This window comes from Protopterus annectens, chromosome 6.part0 (assembly GCF_019279795.1).
Source record: "Protopterus annectens isolate FY-2018-M chromosome 6.part0, PAN1.0, whole genome shotgun sequence".
NCBI classification, from domain to species: Eukaryota; Metazoa; Chordata; order Ceratodontiformes; family Protopteridae; genus Protopterus; species Protopterus annectens.
Genome location: NC_056737.1, coordinates 316,504,196 through 316,524,131, shown reverse-complemented (window position 1 = coordinate 316,524,131; position 19,936 = coordinate 316,504,196). Strand labels below are relative to the sequence as shown.

The 19,936-nt window shown below is 38.2% G+C and overlaps 1 protein-coding gene across 2 annotated transcripts in view; it reads left to right on the top strand.

The window, feature by feature from the left end:
• Window positions 1-19,936, top strand: part of ZFYVE26 (zinc finger FYVE-type containing 26) — a 3,506,023-nt gene that overhangs the window by 1,513,026 nt on the left and 1,973,061 nt on the right. For both annotated transcript variants that reach the window (XM_044074068.1, XM_044074069.1), the window contains one exon: window positions 5,913-6,176. In XM_044074068.1, coding sequence (XP_043930003.1) covers window positions 5,913-6,176 — 264 coding nt within the window. The remainder of the gene's footprint in view (window positions 1-5,912; window positions 6,177-19,936) is intronic.

The window sequence follows — 19,936 nt, the reverse complement described above, 5'->3', positions numbered from 1 at the left end:
AAAGAAACGTGTCACTACAGGATGGACAAACTGAGGAAGGATGTTTTGAAAGATGTTGGCATGGTGTGCAAGGCTGTTAAAACCTAGTTAGACCCACAGAGGTACCTTCAAGAACGAGAAAACAAACTAAAGCAAACCACCGCCAACTCTGAATAAACCAGGATGTCAATACAGTCCACTGTTGAAATATTTCCACAACGAGAAGACGAACACACTCAGTAAATGAGAAATAAAGAATTTTATTAAGCTATATTCCAAAGCTTTTCGTTGGCGCCTTGCATCAACTTCTTCAGATAAATGAATAAATACATTTGCGCCATTACAGCTGATCTTTAAGTATTTAAAGCAAGTAAAAACATGCCCCCTATCCATCTGATAAAACATTTAAAGGTACCATTCTTTGAAACCGAGTAATACTAAAGTGTAATTGTAAATCATCGTAAATGTAAACTTAGACATATTAAACTTATAAAAATGAAATCCGATACTCTTAGCTAAACTATGTATAAGAAATTAACAATAAAAACAATTCACTCAATAGAAATATAACAAAGAATATGATAAAAATATTTATAAATAAATGAATATGTGACAGGTTCCTAGCCTCAAAGAATATAAAGACATTTATGCGTTGTGATGACTAACATAAAGACAATGTCAGCTCTTATGTACAAGATTTGAGCATTAGAAGTTTGCATCATGCATACGTACTATATTAAAGATATGAAATATTTTGGCTATATAAGATAGATCAAAACGATATTACATACACCAGTCAGCATAACTAAAATAAAACTATATCAACAAATCTACATCTAAAAAATTCTATAAAGAAATTCTATATGTAAAGATGATAATAATAAATATAAATATAAATTCTGTATATAAAAATCTATATATAAATATATATATGAAAATCTAAATCAACGGAAAAAGACTTATTCAGTTGAAAATTCATTACATTGCTAAAAATTGTTTACATTATTGAAATACTGAAATACATTACCAGCTGCTTAAAATTATAGATAAGACTAGTACCGAACCTACAACAATTAATAGAATGTTGTTAAGCAAATCCTTGTTAAAATTGAAAACAAGATATTGTTAAGTTGTTAATAAGTAATTGTTAGATCAGGGACTTGAAATGCCTCACCAATTAATACAAAATCTATAAACTACTCAAAAGAGGCACCTATCATCAGTAAACTCGTTACCTCCCTAAACGTCTAAGTTTAAGAAAACAACTGATGGATAACGAGCTATTGGGGCCAGGGGAGTGATAAGCATCCAACATCAACTGCCACATGAGTTCTCTACACTCCAATCTGAGTGACTCTGACCCCACTGAGTTACCAGCATACAGTTGGTGAATGACTAGGAATGTGAACTCATGATTTGGGTTATCATGAACATGTGCAGCCAAGGCATTGTCCATTTTCTTTCTCTTAATGGCATACAAATGCTCATACATTCTGTTCTGTAATTTCCTGTCAGTCTTACCAATGTAAAAACCAGGACAATGATGCACATTGAGCAAGGTATACCACTTGGCAACTGGCACAGTTGAACCGCCCTCTGGTGAGGAACTTCCTATTTCTTATTGAAAAAGCTGTGCCCGCCTTGACAAATCTACAATACCTACACATGTTACATTTATACATCCCAGATCGTGAGGTGACAAGATTGTGTCTTGATTCCAAAATATCTTTAATGTTGGGGCCTCTCCTGAATGTCACCAGTGGAAACTGGTTGAACCCTGGCCCTCCGAATAAATCAGATGATAACAAATGCCATTTCCTCTTAATTATGGCCACTATTTCATTGGCATCCAAGTTGAAAGTCAAGGTTAGATTAGACCTAGGCTTACTATCCTGAAGGTCCGGTCGAGGTCTTTGAGGGGTTACTTCAAGATCAGAACGGCCTAAAATAGGTAGAAAATGGCCGTTAGCCCTCTTAACCCTAACTTCAGAACACAACTCGCTAATCAAGGTGCTAATCAAGGCTTCCGGATATCCTCGGCACAAGAATAAGTTGGAAATAAACCCACACTCGTCTAGGAAGTCACTGTCATCTGACACCATCCTGGCAGCCCTGACAAGCTGGCCCTTAACTATAGCTCTCTTCTGATGGGTCGGGTGGTCACTATCATAATTACTTGTTTTAAATACTTAAAGATCAGTTGTAATGGCGCGAATGTATTTATTCATTTATCTGAAGAAGTTGGTGCAAGGCGCCAAAGAAAAGCTTTGGAATATAGCTTAATAAAATTCTTTATTTCTCATTTACTGAGCGTGTTCGTCTTCTCGTTGTGGAAATATTTCAACAGTGGACTGTATTGACATCCTGGCTTATTCAGAGTTGGCAGTGGTTTGCTTCAGTCCCACAGAGGTATTAGGGCTCAAACCATACCTTTGGAGAGCTCCCACCAAGCACTTACACCTTTTGTACCATTACAGCCATCTAATGGAGTCGTTTTGGGGGGTGACAGGTGAGACATTGCTTGTGTGCTTACACCAGGTGTCTCTGTTAATTTTGCTTTACAACTGAGCACTGATTTTCAGGTGTCTGCTGTTGGGCAGCATGTGGTGCAGGCCATACAGCAAAGGCCTTTCCTGAAATATCCTTTTTCTTTACTTTTTTTTATACATTTGCAATCTGTTTCTGGGTTTATTCTGATTATTTCTAAATTATAAACAGAGTCTCTCTCCACCAGACTTGAAGACTTTTGATTGTTCCATTTGAGAGTTTGGCCTAATGACTTGTGTCCCCCTGACACCTGGCTTGGCCAACTTTGTTTGTAGTAAGTTTGCAGAGGAATAAGTAGTCACATGACAAAGGGCTAATGCCACCTTATTGATTGTTATTGTGTCCAGGCATTGAATAATATGAGAACTTGGCCTATTCATCCCAGACGTAGTCTTGTCTTTTGTATGACACTGATAAGTGTGTCCATGTCTTTCAGTGACATTCTGAACCTTATCCAGTAACATTTTATGTGGAATTCTTAGATGTCAGTTTTAACCAAGAGATACTTGGAGCAGTGCCTGGCTCTGTAATGCAGAGGAATGAAGCCGTTACTTTCATCAAAGAGACCAGGATTTGGATAGTAGTCCTAGCACTGGAGGGGCCAGGTAAGGAAGGAAAGGAGTAAAGGAGCATGGCTTGCTCACCTTTCCTGCATGGAGAGGAGGATTGCAGCTGTTCGAGAAACACATAGTTGATGTAAAACAACAATGACCACAATTGAAGTGATTGAAGCAAACTGTTTGCATACTCATTTAAACACAACCAGCTATACCCAGCACACACCACACACACAGCACATGCAATAAAACCATATATACAGATGCTCAAACAGCCCACTCATCAAGACACACATATTCCACTATGTGTTTTTTTTTTTTTTGGGGGGGGGCAATTCCCCTTGCCCCCCCCCATTTGGGAAGGCTGTGATCTCTACTACTTTACATATACCAATTTAGAGATCCCACAATAGTGGGATAATAGTATATTCCTTATTCCCACAGCTGCGTGATCTCATACTTATAAACGCCAGCTCCTTTTGATCAGCAGCCAGCAGAGTATTTCTTCACTTCTCCACTTCTAACTAAAGAATACAATAGCATGCTGCATTATAATGCAAGGCAAAAAATGCAAGTGCAAAAGCATCATAAATATTGTCCTTGCACTAAGGTATATATAGCTAACACGTTTTGCATGTCGCAACATTTTCAAAAAAATGCTTAGATAATGGCCATCATCATTCAATTCATTGAACAACTTTTCCGCAACTTACTGTTGGATCAGTACACAGCTGAGCACATTTTATTTCATCTGTGCCCTCAATTACCCAATGACTTGTACGTAATTTATTTGTAAACACGAGGTTGTATGTGTAGATTTGTCTGCAAACTGGGGTAATAATCCGTGCAGCCTAAGGTCACAGCTTATCAGCAGTGCAGTTGTCACTAACATGCTCACATGCTGAAAGTAAGCTCCATTATTCACATCCAGAACTGAAGGTGGTATATGGACAACTTTCGTGTTGGTGTCTCTGTTATGGGGAGGAAACCATCTTGCCTGGGAACTTTCCAAGGTCTGAAAGTCAAGCTAGATATATGTCAAACTGTGGCTATGTCTCACTTATTATGAGTAATGCTGCAGAGGTGATCCTGTATTAAAATGTGTACTGCTGTGGAAAATTATTACACAAATGTGCTGTCTTTTTTCTTTGGGGTAGGACACATATAATTTTCATATGCTTACTAGATTATTGATAATGAAGATCTTTAAAAGCCTAGCTATACATTTCCATGAAGTTTTTAGTCCTTCTATATGGTACATATGAATGGGAGTGTAGCAGAATATTTATATTACCCCATCTATGAGGGTTGAGTGACAATGTGGGCAGCCACTGGGAACCAAGGATAGCACAGGAGGATGTCACAGATATTGATATCTAGAACGTAAGATGTGGTCAACCATTTTTCTACTGCTTTTTTCTTTAAACAAATATAAAAATGTTTATACCCCATTGAGCATCTACTAAAAAAGAGTCAAGAAAGGAAAAGTGACAAAACAGAACCCCCCCCCCCCAAAAAAAAGTTTTTTGACTTTGAAAAAATGCACAAAAAATGCATAACTGTACACATATCATGTTCTCCACTCCTTTATATCCTTTAGCTATGAAATCGTTCACAAATCTTTGATTTGTTTGCATGTTTACCATAACACAACTTTTTTGAAAGGTGACAATAAGAGAATTAGAAGTGGGTCTATATCACTTCATTGAAATCTACTTGCATTGAACTGCTGTTCATCGAACCAATATTATCGAGCTTCCCTTCATCGAACGTTTTTCCCAGGTAAGGAAATTAGTTGGCCAACATATGGAAATTTGCCCTTTTCTCCACTGTAGTGTGATCTCAGAGTTGGTATATATAAGTAGGGGTGGTGTAGCCCCCAAGTTTTTTGGGTTTAATTTAATGTTTGTTTGTTGGTGTGCTGGCCATCTAGTTTCCTTACCTGGGAAAAACGTTTATTGATTTGAAGATGATGAAGGGAAGTTCGATGATATCTGTTTGATGAATAGCGCTTCAATGTAAGTAGATTTCGATGAAATAATATAGAGCCTTAGAAAACATACTGTTTGAAGGAGGAATGGTGAGAGATGTTACTTAATGAGGAAAATAATTTTTTTTCTATCATTTAATGGCAGTGATTTGACTAAGTGTATGGCCACTGCTTTTCATGCCATAATTAAAGAAGCTACTCATGAAAGGAAGTGCTTTCAGCCAGTGAGATTATATTTTGTGACTTAACCTCCTTATCATTCATGCATAGATTTTCTGTGGCTAGGTACTTGCACATTAATTTGGTAATCGAAAAATAGCAAACAAATAGGTTTTCATTTGTGTCATTGAGATTTTTTAATGAATCATGGTTGTAAAAGCCTTTTCAATTGATCTAGTTTTAATCTACATTTTTTTCATTTATGGCAAGGCTGTGGGACTTCAGGGTATGTTGTATTAGTTAAGAGTGTTGGGAAGCCCAAAGTCCACTGCAGTGGGGGAAGTGAGATACTGGCCCTGCTTCACCCAAAATTGCAGATATGAACCTGCTCAGTGACTTGAAATCCACTTGAAAGTGTATGGATGATATAGAACATGCTCCTTTCTTATACATGGAAAATGGTTTATTAATTTTTGCTACCTTGGATTTTTTGTTGCAGAATGAAAACATGGTATTTTAAAAGAAAGCTATTTTATTTTCATTTCAGTTAATAACTGTGTATTTTGTTTAAATAGCGTGAACATTGTGCAGTTCAGATTGTAAAATTTAAAGGTTCGAAATGGCATTTTCAAGCTAGAAAGCTTTAATAAAGAATCTGGTCTCTTGTTTGCCTTTTGTAGGTATGGTGTTCTACTCTATCTCAGATGTTGTTGAAAAACTTCTTACATCATGTGGTGGGCCATCTTCAGTACTGCTAGAGGACTTCTGGCTTAGCAAAGTGCAGTTGGAGCAGCATAACCCTCTTCTGCGGATTCTGGAGGCCCTAAACCCTTCAAGAATGGTTGCCTTTGACCTGGCTTGCAGTCAGAGCCAGCTGTGGAAAACCTGCAAACAGCTGCTGGAAATAGCTGAGCGAAAGCTGCACTGTAGTCTGGAGAGTAGAGGTACATAGTTTCTGTTTTACTAAGTTGTAGCTGGGTTAGGATTAATTTTGTAGTTGAAGTCATTGATTGTATGAGGCAAATGTTCATGTGATGATTTTTTTGATAGAATAAAACTTAAATGAAATTTTGGATCTGTCAAGCTAATAGGGAAATGGAATGTTTTCTAGGGGAACTTTTTTTTTGTAATTTCAGCTTGTAGGCAGGATATTAAATATCCATTTTTTGTTGTAGAAAGTTGAGAAAATACATGTTTACAAAGTCGAAGAAAATGAGGCATATGGCAAAATATCTTATAAAATAAATGTTTTTATTGACTAGGTCAGTACTGACACAACTGCTAGCAGAAACTTTCTCTAGGGTTTCTAAAATGAAGCATGCTTAAAAATAAAATTAGTACCGTTAAAGGTACAGCTTACTTATTTATTTATTTTATTTTACATTTGTTGACCAGTATAGTCCAACTGGATCGATGTCCATTTTTAGCGGAGGCCCGGGGAGATAAGCTCCAACGAATACAACTACATTAAATGACTGACAAGACATAGTTACAGATATGATAGTTCAAACAGATACAAAGGTAACAGGTTTACAGGATAACAGTTACCCCTTCTTGTAGTCAGGAGGAATTAACAGTAGCTAGTTAATGGATAAATCATCATCATACAGAGCATTTAGCCAGGCTTGTTACAGTGGCATAGCCAGTTTAATGCCAGGTGTTTGATTTTTGCTTTAAATTGGCCTAGGGAGGAGAGCAGAGTAATATCGGCTGGAAGCATGTTCCAGGCTCTACCTGCTGAGTTTGCGAGCAGGGCATTCCCAGCTGCATCAATTTTAATTGTCTGAATTTGTAGTTTATTCGAGGATCGGAGTAGCCTTTGATTATTATGGGGGAAGATAATATGTTTGAGGGCTGGTGTATTATCTGGGTTATAGAGAATTTTGTTAGCCAATATTAGCAGATTATATTGGATTAAATTGGGAAGTTCCAGCCACCCAAGCTGTTTGTGGTTGATGCAGTGGTGGGTTCTAAATGGCTGGCCTTTCGCGAACCTGGCAGTGTGATTATAACAGGTTGAGAGTCTATTGAGTTCAGATTTGTTTAGATTGTAGAGAAGGGGGGAGGCATATAAAAGTGTAGAAAGAAGGTGGGAGCAAGCAATGGCCATCTTAGCTGATGGGGTAAGGAAGGCCTTAATTCTATAGAATGACCCAAGTTTTTTATTGATGTTTTTGATTGTAAGACTCACATGTAGGTCAAATTTTAAGTTATTGTCAATAATGACACCCAGTAGTTTTGTATGGGGGTCGGGAGATATAACTGTCCCATCTTTTGCATTTATGGTAAAGGAGAAGGGAGCAGACTTTTGGGTTGGTGAGAGTAAGAGCATTTTGTTTTGTTTTTTTGGGATTAAGTAGTAGCCAGTGCTTGGAGAGCCAGTTTTCTATGGTATAGAAGGCAGACTGGGTAGCAACCCTCAAGTCTGTGGAAGATGTAGCTGAGCATATCATCGTGGAGTCATCAGCATATTGGATACAGCTGATGTTTGGTATGATGGTCGGCAGGTCATTAATAAATATGGAAAACAGTAGGGTTCCTAATATGGAACCTTGAGGTACTCCAAGGGTATTTGGTAGTAGTTTACAGAGCTTGTTCTGGCAGAGGACAGCCTGTTGCCTCCCATTAAGATAGGATGTGAGCCAACAAAGGGCTTTGCAATCTAGATAGAAAGTTTGCAGTGTACGAATCAGAAGTTGATGAACGACCATATTGAATGCCTTAGAAAGATCCGAGAAGAGGGAAGAGGATGTGAGATTATTGTTGCGGTTATTGTTTATGGTATTGGTAAAGGTCATTAGGGCTGAGGTTGTGCTATGGTGTCGACGAAAGCCATGCTGGGTATCAGCTAAGAGGTGATTTTGGATTAGGTGATTCATGATTTGTTTGTGTATCCATTTTTCCATGATTTTTGCTAGAGGAGAGAGTATTGCTATGGGTCTATAATTGGAATATTCAGTTGAGGGACCTCCTTTATGTAGTGGGATTACGTAGGATGTTTTCCATATGGTGGGAATGTTAGTTTCTGATATGGTGCAGTTGATTAAAATTTAGATTGGATAGGCAATGGCATTTGCTGCTATTTGCAGGTACTCAGCAGGGAGTTGGTCAGCAGAGAGCGTGCTGGGTTTTAATTTTTTGATCAATTTACAGATAAATGATGTAGACACTGGTTTGAAGCTAAATGAGAGTTGATTTTTAGTGGTGGTAATGTCAGGGCCAGGGGAGCTGGGAAGTAACTGGGTGGCTAGGGCTTGAATAGTTTTGGTAAAGAAATGGTTAAAACACAGGTTTGAGGGCCTTAACACTGATACCCTGCAACTCTAACTATCGGTCCGGAAGCCACCATTTTAAGCTTAAAATAATACCACTGAACCATAGTGGATTTTTCCCTGTGGTTTTCTCCTGGCCCCACAGTACAGGCAACACAGGTTTGAGGACCTTAACAGATACCGTGCAACTCTAATTATCTGTCCGGAAGCCACCGTTTTAAGCTTAAAATAATACCACTGAAGTATGTGTCCCAGTAAATAACTACTACATAAGCTAATCTTTTAATTAATGCTAGACATTATAAGCACAACAAGAATTTACAATGTATTTTTTTGCTAGTTGCCATGAAAAGCAGACACCAGCAGCTCCTAGCCTTTCTCTTTGTTTACCCACTATCCTCATACTGTTTCTGTACATTCTCCTGTTCTGTACTTTACCCTTCCCTGAATTCATTTCTAGCCTCACTCATAATTGCCTTTCCTAGTGCACCTGCACTCTTTTACTGTCTTCAGACTCTTACATATTAATGTTTTTTTTTGCCCTGCTTTTAGCTGCTAGTAATACCTCTCTCTCTCCCCCTCCAAAGCCCCTCTCTATTGTAGCTTATTTTAACCATACAGCACTGGGTTTGCTTCAAGTAAATCTACTTGTGTAGCTTGAGGCCAGTGTCCTTCTCTAAGCTTACGTCTGCTCATATTTTATTTCTTTTTATTTTATTTCTGGTGACTATACCTTTAGAAATTTTATATCCTTGTTTCTCAAGCTAGATTTCACTATCTTTTTCTGATTGTTTCTATGACTTCATCTTGACCAGGGTGCTAGCCCCGCTCTGTTCGCCCTCGCTATGCTCGGGCTCACTTCACTCCCCTACCCCCGTTCTCACTCACCCCATTGCAATTACCTTTATACCTAACTATCCTTCCCCTTCCTGTCCCACTAGCCACTACAATTCCACTTCCTGCCTATTGCCACAACCACCTTACTAATCTGTCAATCTTGTCAACACTACTGCCTCTATACCACTGTCTCTCTACCTACTGTATCTGACCATATTTTATTCCAACATGTATTATTTTGTAATATCTTCTGCACTATTCCTTATTCTATCTCCACCTCTTACCACTCCAGTCTCTCTGACCCACTCCTATGTTCACCAACTTCTCACTAATACAACATATATCCAACTACTTCATCTTATACTATCTCCCCTAATCTCTTTACTACCACTACCTCAATTCTATATAAGCTATCCATAATACAGGTTTTTAAACCTTCCCACAAAGCTAAGTCAAAACTATACAAACTCCATCTAGCATCTACTACACACTCTCTCCTCACTAAAAACCTATTTTGTTCTAGAGATATCCATCCCAACCCTGGCCCCTCTTCTCTCCCCAAAACTACTTCTACACTGCCCCCATCTTACTCCTCTTAACAGTCACCAACCTCAGTCACAACAATCATCTCCATCCAAATACTTTTACTCATTGAATATTCAGAGTCTAGCAAATAAAAAGTCACTGAGCTGCACTCATGGATAGCTCTCAATACCCCTCACATCCTCTCCCTATCTGAAACCTGGCTCAAGCCACAAATCTCAAATAATGAAATACTCCCACCATGTTATAATATCTTCCAATCTGATAGACCTGTAAAGAAGGTGGTGGTGTGGCCATCCTCTACTCAAACATTCTTAACCTCTCACCATACCTTTCCCCAATTCCTCCCAGCTGAAACCATCATCCTTAACTGCCATCTGAATCCCCACAAAAAAACTTAGTTGCCTCTGTCTACCTTCCTCCTGGTAACAATCTGCCCATTCTTGAAAACATCCTATCCTGGTTCTCCCACAACATACCATATGAGACACTTATCCTTGGTAATGTCAACATTGATTGGACCAAACTCACAACTGACTCCCCCCAACTCAGTATCCACCTACACGGCTTCCACCAACTTATAATATCTCCCACTCACTTCCATAAATATTCCACTTCCAGCTCCGTCATAGACTGGATCCTTACCATTTCTCCCCACCAATACCACAGTCCCACCACCTTACCTGACTCCCTCATTGATCATCTCCCTACCACCATCTTAAGACACTGCTCCCATATTCCTAAACCCCACCTTATCAAAGACTGTTGAAAACTATTGACTTTCAATTTATCCCAATTTAACTCCATTTTCCACAACATAGATTGGTCCATCCTAAAACACCTCCCCCTAAACGATGCTGTAAGCACTTTCAATAGCATCTTCATGAATACTCTAAACTCCTTAGCTCCCTCTAGGAAGATCAGAGTAAAATCAAACCATGTTCCCTGGCTCTCCAAAGAGACTAGGCCCCTTATGAAACAGAGATAGTGCTTGGAAAACCTGGACTAAAACTAAACAACCACCTTTTCTTCAAAAATATAGGCAACTGAGGAACCTTGCAAAAAAACATACAACTAATGACAAAAAGTTATACTATAGCTTTGCTAAGCTTAACAATAAATCCAATCCTTGAAAATTTTGGTCAACTCTCAACAACATCCTCTGTCCTGGAAAGCCCGCTAATCCCTCCCCATACCCTAATACCCTAACTCTTCCTCTCAGGAAACAGCTACCCTCCTGAATAAACACTTTATGTCTTCCATCCAAAATCTGGTAACCTCTAAGCCAAACTCTAATTTGACACCCACCTGTCCAAGTCCCACTAACACAACTTTGTTTTCTTTTGAACCAGTTCCCATTACTTACATCAAGTCTCTACTACTTAAGCTAAAACCTTGCTCTTCTTCCACTATCAATCTATCTCCTACATTCCTCAAACTTGCTGCTGACTCAGTTGCCTATCCTATATCCATACTAATTAATTGATCTATTCTGGAATCAACTGTCCCCACACTTTGGAAATCTTTGTTCACTATCCCTCTTCATCAAGGTGGAAACTCCACTGACCCCTCAAACTACCGACCCATTGCCATTCTGTCCCCCCCTCTCCAAGATAATAGAAAATGTGTTCACTCACAGCTTTTCAATCACCTCCTCACACACCACTTACTTACCCCTACCCAACATGGATTTCGCCCTCACCACAGCACCACCACTGCCCTCCTCTCCTTCACTCATATCATTGCAGAGGCCCTAGACAACAATAAATTTATTTCATGTCTCTTCCTAGATCTCACCAAAGCCTTCAATACTGTCTCTCATCCTCTACTACTATCCAAACTCGCAAATCTCCACCTATCCCCCTTTGCACTTGCCTGGTTTAGTAGTTAATTATCTGGCAGGGAAGAATCTGTCAAATGGCTCTCATCCTCCTCACCTTTTCTTCCCATCTCCACTGGTGTTCCCCAAGGCTCCATCTTGGGACCCCACCAATGATCTTTACACCTCATGCAAAGAATCATCCCATATTCAATATGCCGACAACTCCACACTTATATCCATCTCAAATAACATTCCTGAACTATACTCCCTGACCCAGCAGGCCCTATTATCCACTGAACAATGGCTCTCTCACAACCTATTGATCCTAAATCCCAAAAAGACCAAACTCCTACTTTTCCTTCCCCGTTCTCTTTCTCATCACAAAACCTCCTTTTTTTATGGCATCTTCTAACAATACAACTATCCAGTCTGACACCCACACAAAACTCCTAGGGTTCATTATCGATGACTAACTTAAGTTCAACCTACACATACTCCAATGTATAAAAAAACAAACCAGAAACTAGGTCTGCTGTATCAGAACAAAAAATTCCTAACCCCTGAATCTAGACTTATCCTGGGCCAAGCACTCATCCTCCCCTCCCTCTTATGCACCACCCCAGCTCTTACCAATATCCAGACCTCCACTCTAAACAAACTCCAAACAGACTTACCATAAAATAGCCAGATTCATTACTAACTCCCCATACAATTCACACCACTGCATTTCTTTAAACTTTCTTCAGTGGCTTGAACTTCCCTAATTTCTGCTATCCTATCAATTTCATATGCTACACTGTATTCTTTATAAACCATCCTTCTGTCCATCTCTGTCTTCCTTAGTCTCCATCTACATCCCATCCCGGACCCTCCGTACTTCTAACCAACAATTGCTTGATATCTCCCACCCAAAAAGGTCAGTAGGCAAACTACTATGCAAGCACTCCCTTGCCCATGCTTGGAACAAACTTCCCCTTGACTTACATTCAATCTCCCACACCTGACACTTTAAAAATGAACTAAAAGCTTATTTTCTCAATTCCAGAACCTGCCCTTGCCATGACCCTACCTAGTCTTCCTTCCCTTTATGTACCCTCAAAAGGACCATACTTAGTACCTCATTACATCTCTCTCTCCAATGTGTCTACTATGCATTTGCATAATTTTATGCAAACAAAAAATGTTTATTGTTGACCTATTGAACTGCATCAGTGTAAAATATCTTCTTTTTAATGCAACTTTAACTTTATGCATGTAACCCAACATATGTGAATCGTTTTGCTATAACTGCTGTTATATCAATATTGTTTAAAATTGTACTTGTTTTAAAATGTATTACTAGAGCTTTTCTCCTCGGGTCTCCACTGAAAGTGGGCCACAAGCCCAGTTGGACAAACCCGGTTAACAAATGTCAATAAATAAATAAAAACATATCTGCAACCTCCTCTTGGGGTTTGTCAGTGGTGGCAGCAGGGGTAGGTATAGATGTTTTTTCAGGATGAAGTAGATTGTTCAGCCCAGCCTAGAATGTCTGAAGTTTGTTCTGGTTAGCTGTCTGTAATTTACAGTAGTACAGTTTTTTGTCCTGTAAGATTAATCTTTTAGTTTCATTCCTAGCATGCTGGTATTTAACATGGTCAAGGGGGTCTGTAGTGCTGCGCCATGTAGTCCAGAGTTTATTTCTACTGGTAATTTTTAGTCTAGACTCTTTAGAGAGCCATGGTGCGTTTTTTCCTTTTGTTCACTTTAAGCGGGCAGGTGCATGTAGATGAAGGATTTCGAGAAATTTATTGTTAAAATAAGTAACTGCCTCCTCTTAAGGGGAGGCGATTGAGCATAGACCAGTAACAGGAGCTCAGTTCTAATTGGAACTTGTCAGGGCCAAGGTCTTTTTTTGCTTCTTACCTGTCTGAGTAAGGGTTGTTGCGGACTAATGGCTTTATGCTTAACTATGTAAGTGAGGAGGTGGTCACTTAGCTCATCAGGGAGGGTACCAGCAGTGTATATTTGAGGGTTGCTGTTAATGAGTATCCAGTCGAGAATACTTTCTTTTTGGTTGGGTTTACCTAGTCAGGTAGGGGTGTTTATGGTTTGAGTAAATGCATGGAGGTTGATGTGGGTAGGTGGGGATTCTTTGGAACAAGAACCCCAGTCAATAGTGAAGTCTCCTAGAATTAGGGTTTCTTGGGGATAATTACCTGATAGCCAGTGAAGAGTGTCTTCAAGTGTGGTTACATTATTGCCTGGGGGAATATACATACAGATGATGTTGATGCTTTTATTTTTGTTGAGTTGCAATTTGGTGGCTAATATTTCAGAGTTATTAATCTGAGGTGGTTGAATAATTCTGTGGTTACGTTCAGCTCAGATTTATAGAGTACAGCTACCCCCCCCCCCTTTCCTGGAAGCATGAACCAGCCTGTGTATATTATACCCAGGTGGTAACACTTCATTGTCAGCAGTGGAGGGTTTTAACCAGGTCTCAGATAAACAGAAAATCTCTGGGGAGTAGACAGCTAGGAGAGCATGCAGATCTTGTATCTTATTGTTAATGCTCCTGATGTTAAGATGACATACCAGGAGAGAGTTAGTTGATCTGCTGTTTATATTTTTGTGGTTTAGGTTACAGGTAGTAGGGGTATATATATATTAGGGGTTGATGGCCCTGGGTTGGGGTGTATATCACCACTGAGTATAAGGCTCAGTCGATATTCAGTAATGAACCTTAGGAGTTTGTTTAACAATTTGTAGTATTGTTTGGATTTAGTGCTAATGTGCCAGGGGTTGTTATGTTGCAGTAGTGAAAATGATGTAGGGTTATACCCATAGTTTGTAGTGTAGGTAAAGGTAGGATATTCTACAGCTAGGGGTGTGTTGTGGCCTGCAGGGAATTGGTACTCAGTAAGCTATTGGTTTTCATACATAATGAGTACATAAGAGGCTAGCAGAATAGGTAGTAAATAGTAGTATAGCATAATGGAATAGAGGATTTTGGTGGCTAATATTTGTTATTTAGACAAAGGTGAGATCAGTAAGAAGGTAGTAAAGTGGGTGGAGATATAGGATAATTAGAGCTGATAGGGAGTTTAGGTAGGGGGAAAGATGAGGATGGTAAGGCTGATAGGGTGTAATTAGAGGGGTGTAGTTTAGTACCTATAAAGGTGTGGACACTGGGGGTGAGTGGGAATTGGGGGTAGGGAGAGGAGCAAAGTGAGGGCGAGCGGAGCAGGGCTAATACTGACTTCAAGTATCAGGCTATGGTAAGTAGTTAGTGTAAAATAAAGAAATACAGCTTAAGTTTCATAAATAAATGCTTTATAGTTTAATCTAGTGCTGTTTTATACTAGGGTCTTAAGCTGAATTTTTAACTGGAATGGTATCTAGGTATGGACTAAGTTTATAATATGTGTTGTACTCAAGCAGGATATTTGTTACAGGATAGGAATTAGACTTCCCTTTTAATATGCAGAGTTCAATTTACCTTAGGTTGTACAGGTATAGAATGCTAATGGCAGCTAGGTTAATTTAGTGTTTTAGAGGGAGCCAGATTGCTATAAGGGACAAACTAGAGGTGCCTTTAGACCCAGGGCAGTGAGATACTGACTATGCAATTTAAATGCAGTTTTGAGGTATTAACCTTAAGCAGAGGTAGAACAGACTCCAGGTAGATGGTTTGTGTGGGCACGGCACTGTATTCAGGAATCCTTATTTCAGGTTGGTGAACCTTTAGTAGGTTATTTAAATGGGGGCTACCTAAAAATAAGTATACATACAGAGTGAGACTCTCAGGTATAAACATATAACCACCAGACAAGCAAGCTTATTCAACATGCACATCAGTTAGAGAGAATGCGGTACACAGCAGTTCCGTGGAGCTGTAAGCAGTAAATCAGCTCCGTTTGTACAGTGTTTATCTTTTATCACATTAATATACAGCTAGACATTACTTAGGGTCAACAAATAGCTTTATTACAAGTAGTAATCCAAGAAAGCACTTACATTAAGTCATATGTGTTAATACAGTTACTAGTTCCTCATATAGCAGCCTGTGCCCATTATAAAATAACTTTCCTAACATAGGTTAAATAGAGTTGCCCTTTTGCTGTAACACGAGCTATCAGGATAGCACTGAGATGCCTCTGTTTACTCTAAAACAAGCTATTTATTAAAAGTGCATCCACAGTAGTGTTCAGTTAAATTCTAGGGTACAACACTCACTAATGCTAGATAAGCCGTTTCTGCTGGAATACGAGCTGCCAGGACAACACTGAATGCCTCACTTTACTCTGAGAACAAGCTATTGAATAAATGCACATAAACAGTAGTAATTGGTTAATACAAGAATAAAATACATGCAACTCAGTACTAACAGCTGGCAATATCACTTGTTAGGCATAAAACTGAACTGAAACAAGATGCTAATTCTCCATTTCAAGTACACGTGTTACGCATTCTAAGTACAGTTTTAAACAGAAAGGTCATAGTTAATGTAACTTTTACTGCTCTTGATACACAGAAGGACCATCTAGAACTGTTTTAAACAGAAAGCTTTAAAGATTTAAACAATTTAAACAGAAAGTTCATAGTTAATGTAACTTTTACTGCTCTAAATACACAAAAAGGCCATCTAAAGCTGCCCGGACTACTGTCTGTTCACTTTCAATGTTATAAATAATAGAAATTCCCCTTTTACAAAGACATCATCAATTAAATATCAACGTTTTTAGAGACAACATACCAGATGGAGAAACTAAGTTGCCGACTGAGTCTGAAAGCACCTTACTTCAAGATTACCTCTTACAATCAGGCCAAACCTAAAGCAGTTATGCTGTACATGAGAAGAATTGCAAGGAAGTCTGGCACCCAAGGTGACACACACACTTTTAGTGCCCCATCTATAAACAGTAGTATAATGACAGCCTGTGAACTGTCGTACTATTTAAAGGCAGCAGCAAGGTTTTGGGTTGCTACATTAATAACCTTTTTATAATCATTTTGTGCTGTCAGGAAGCCTGACAGCAAAAAAAGTTTAGAAAAAAGTTTGAGTAATCTTATAATTTATTGTAACCTTTTAAAGAAAATAATAGTTTGACAGTTTACAAGCTGTCAGTAAGCAGTCACACACAGTGACATCTTAAGTGTGAAGTTGTTTAAAGTTTCATATGTTGCTCAATGTCTGTTTCAAAATGGTGCCTTGGACCTCCTCTACCCCACCCTAACTATGGCCCTATTATGCATGAAGTCATCGGAGCTTGTGGAAGTATCACTAGCCATTAATGTACTACTCAGGTCACTCCCAGTGATACCTTTTGCTTCTGTCTCATGTAAGAGTTTGCAGCCCTCATAATTTTTTTCCCATCATTTAATATTTTCTGTAAAGTTCTTCATAGCTTTATTTTCTGCCATATGGTTTGAGAATAAAAGTCCCAGTAAAATCTGTTTGGTTTTTATTTATTGCTTTAAGTCCTCACATGGGTTTGTAGAGAAATAAAATTATGTTTTATGTAACAAAATGATATTTTGTCACTCAGCCATAGCTTTTTGTATTTGGAGATGCAGATGTTCAATAGCTTCTGAGTTTTAAAATAAGTATTTTTATCACCGTTTTGCTAAATTATACTCCTGTGGTCCACAGTAGGAAGCTTATCTGTAGAGAGTGTTTTGTGTGTGTGTGTGTGGGGGGGTGATGATACTAATTGCTTTGGTCAAGATCATGATCTGCAGTCCAGTGTTGAACTCTAGCAGTTTTAGGAGGCCACCAGAGTCTACTCTTAACAAAAAAGTTGAAGCTTCTTGAGCATTATGGAAATGCAGCCCTGGAAGTCTTTGGTTGGTTTCTTGTTTTTATTGGGTTTATGTTCTTCCAAAGACTTATTATGCCTCCTCATGACTTCAGGTTATGGTTTGTGTTATCCTTTTCAGCAGGAGACACCCCTTGCCTTACTAGGACAACTATTCAACTACTGATTTCTCTAACCATATATATATATATATATATATATATATATATATATACACACACACACACACACACACACACACACACACACACACACACACACACACACACACACACACACACACACACACACATATACATATACAGAGAACATGAGCAAGCAAGCGAGTGAGAGCTGGATATCTAATACATTCATAAAATGTATATATTTTGCTTGTATGTATAAGATGTCCAGTTTATCATGCTTAATAAAATCACAGTGTTAGTTTGCTTTCACAGTTATTGTGACAGCACTTTAGTTTTTATTTCTTGGATTTACATGTGTAGACCAGGGTAGTTCAAGTGAGCCAAGAATCCCCTTTTCAGTGGAGTCCTAGTGTGAAAAAAATCCACAACAAAAGACACATTAGGTAGATAGTGCAGTTGAACCTAAAACCACTGACTTATGAATACTACAGTAGTATAACTTCAAGATGGTAATTATCAAAATTTCATAAGAAAAATTGTGACGTCTAATAAAGTTAATTGTAACAATGAATAATTGCATAGGTTCCACATACTCTTGCAAAAAAGATAGAAAGAGAAGTAGAGGTAGAAGTCATGGAAGAGGGTGGGGATATTACAAAGGGGGTAAACGGGAAGAAGAGGTTTGAGTGGAGGAGACTAAAATCAGTAATTTGGAAATTGACAAATGTGGGATTACAAAACAATAATAATATTTGTGAAACAGGACAGAACAAGAACATTTGGAAATATTGGACTTATTTAGACTGTTAAACTTGTAGGTGCTGCTAAAGCATATGCCCTACTTCATGTCATTAATGTTTGGAAAAACACTCAGGAGAGAGGAGAAGAGGAGGGTGAGAGTTAACTGTAAGAAAAACAAAATTATTTTCTTAACTGTATTAAGTGGTACATGATTTTCTCTGCATGTTAATTTTTTTTTTCAGTTATTTTAAATGTAATGGGGATACTAATGTAAATATGTGCTTCTGTTTATTCTTTTTGTCTGTCTTCTCTTTCTCCTTGTTCAGCATTAAGAAATGTAGGCACTGCAATTTAAAAAAAGGAACTGGTTAAAAGAGCATGACAAAAGAAAAATTAGTATGTTTTTTTCTCATTCTTGCATGGGGGGTGACTGGGTTAAGACCATTAGCTTTTAAATAGCAAGTAGTGTTAACAGAAAACAAGTAAATGAAAAAAGAAAATTGAGTATGATAAGGTCATTTTTTCTAGTAAACAGTCCTGTATCTGGTTCTCATGTCACTAGCAGACAATCTAGTAGATCCACAAGAAAGCGCAAACTGGTGAAACACAAAATTCGGAAAGAAAACAGTCTCGCAAACCCAAACTGATCCTGAACGCAATTTATTAGCAAAGATAAAATAGCGTTTTCGCTTCTCTAATAGACGGAAGCTTCATCAGAGTAATCAAAAAGCACAGTGAGGCGCCAAAACTCACTGGGAATTTAAATACTAAAAATACATCACCTGTTACATCACTCCCTGAAAGGAGCGGTGTATATTTAAAAATATATATGCCTTTATATTAATAAAATGACAGCAATATAGAAGGTTATTCTTAACATATAACCATCATCGTTGCTGCAGACAGTTTTGTAAAAAATATATATATGTATACATTTAAATCAATCTCACGCTACAAACCATAGCTAGTGTACACACCAGAAAACATTATACCCAAAACATTCAAAAGGAATGTGTAACAATTACCATGTATACATATACTTAAAAACATCTATAAAATATTTGTAATTTAAAACTAATTATGTTAGATACCAACAGTGTAAATGTTCCTAATAGCATTATCTAAGAATACTATCAACAGTTCTATAATTTGATACATATAAATCAATAAATGAATTGGAAAGGACAACAAAGCTAGAAGGGCAATGACTAAAAAAGTGTTGTAATCAACCCCTAAGATAAGCCTTATATTTTAATACTGGGGCAATATTACATGACTCATTTAAACCAGGAAAATTGAAGGCATCCAATCTTAGTTGCCACTCTAATTCCCGGGTCTCCAATAATAGGGATGTAGGACCCCCTCGGATTGATGACATTAAACTATCAATACCCATGAATTGAAAACTGTGCCCTGGATTTTTATTTATAGGTTTAGCCAGAGCGTTTTCAGTTTTACAATTTTTTATTGCGTAACAGTGTTGATACACTCGGTCTCTAAATTTTCTGTCGGTCTTACCGACATAAAAACTAGGGCAGCAAACGCAAAATGCTATATAAATAA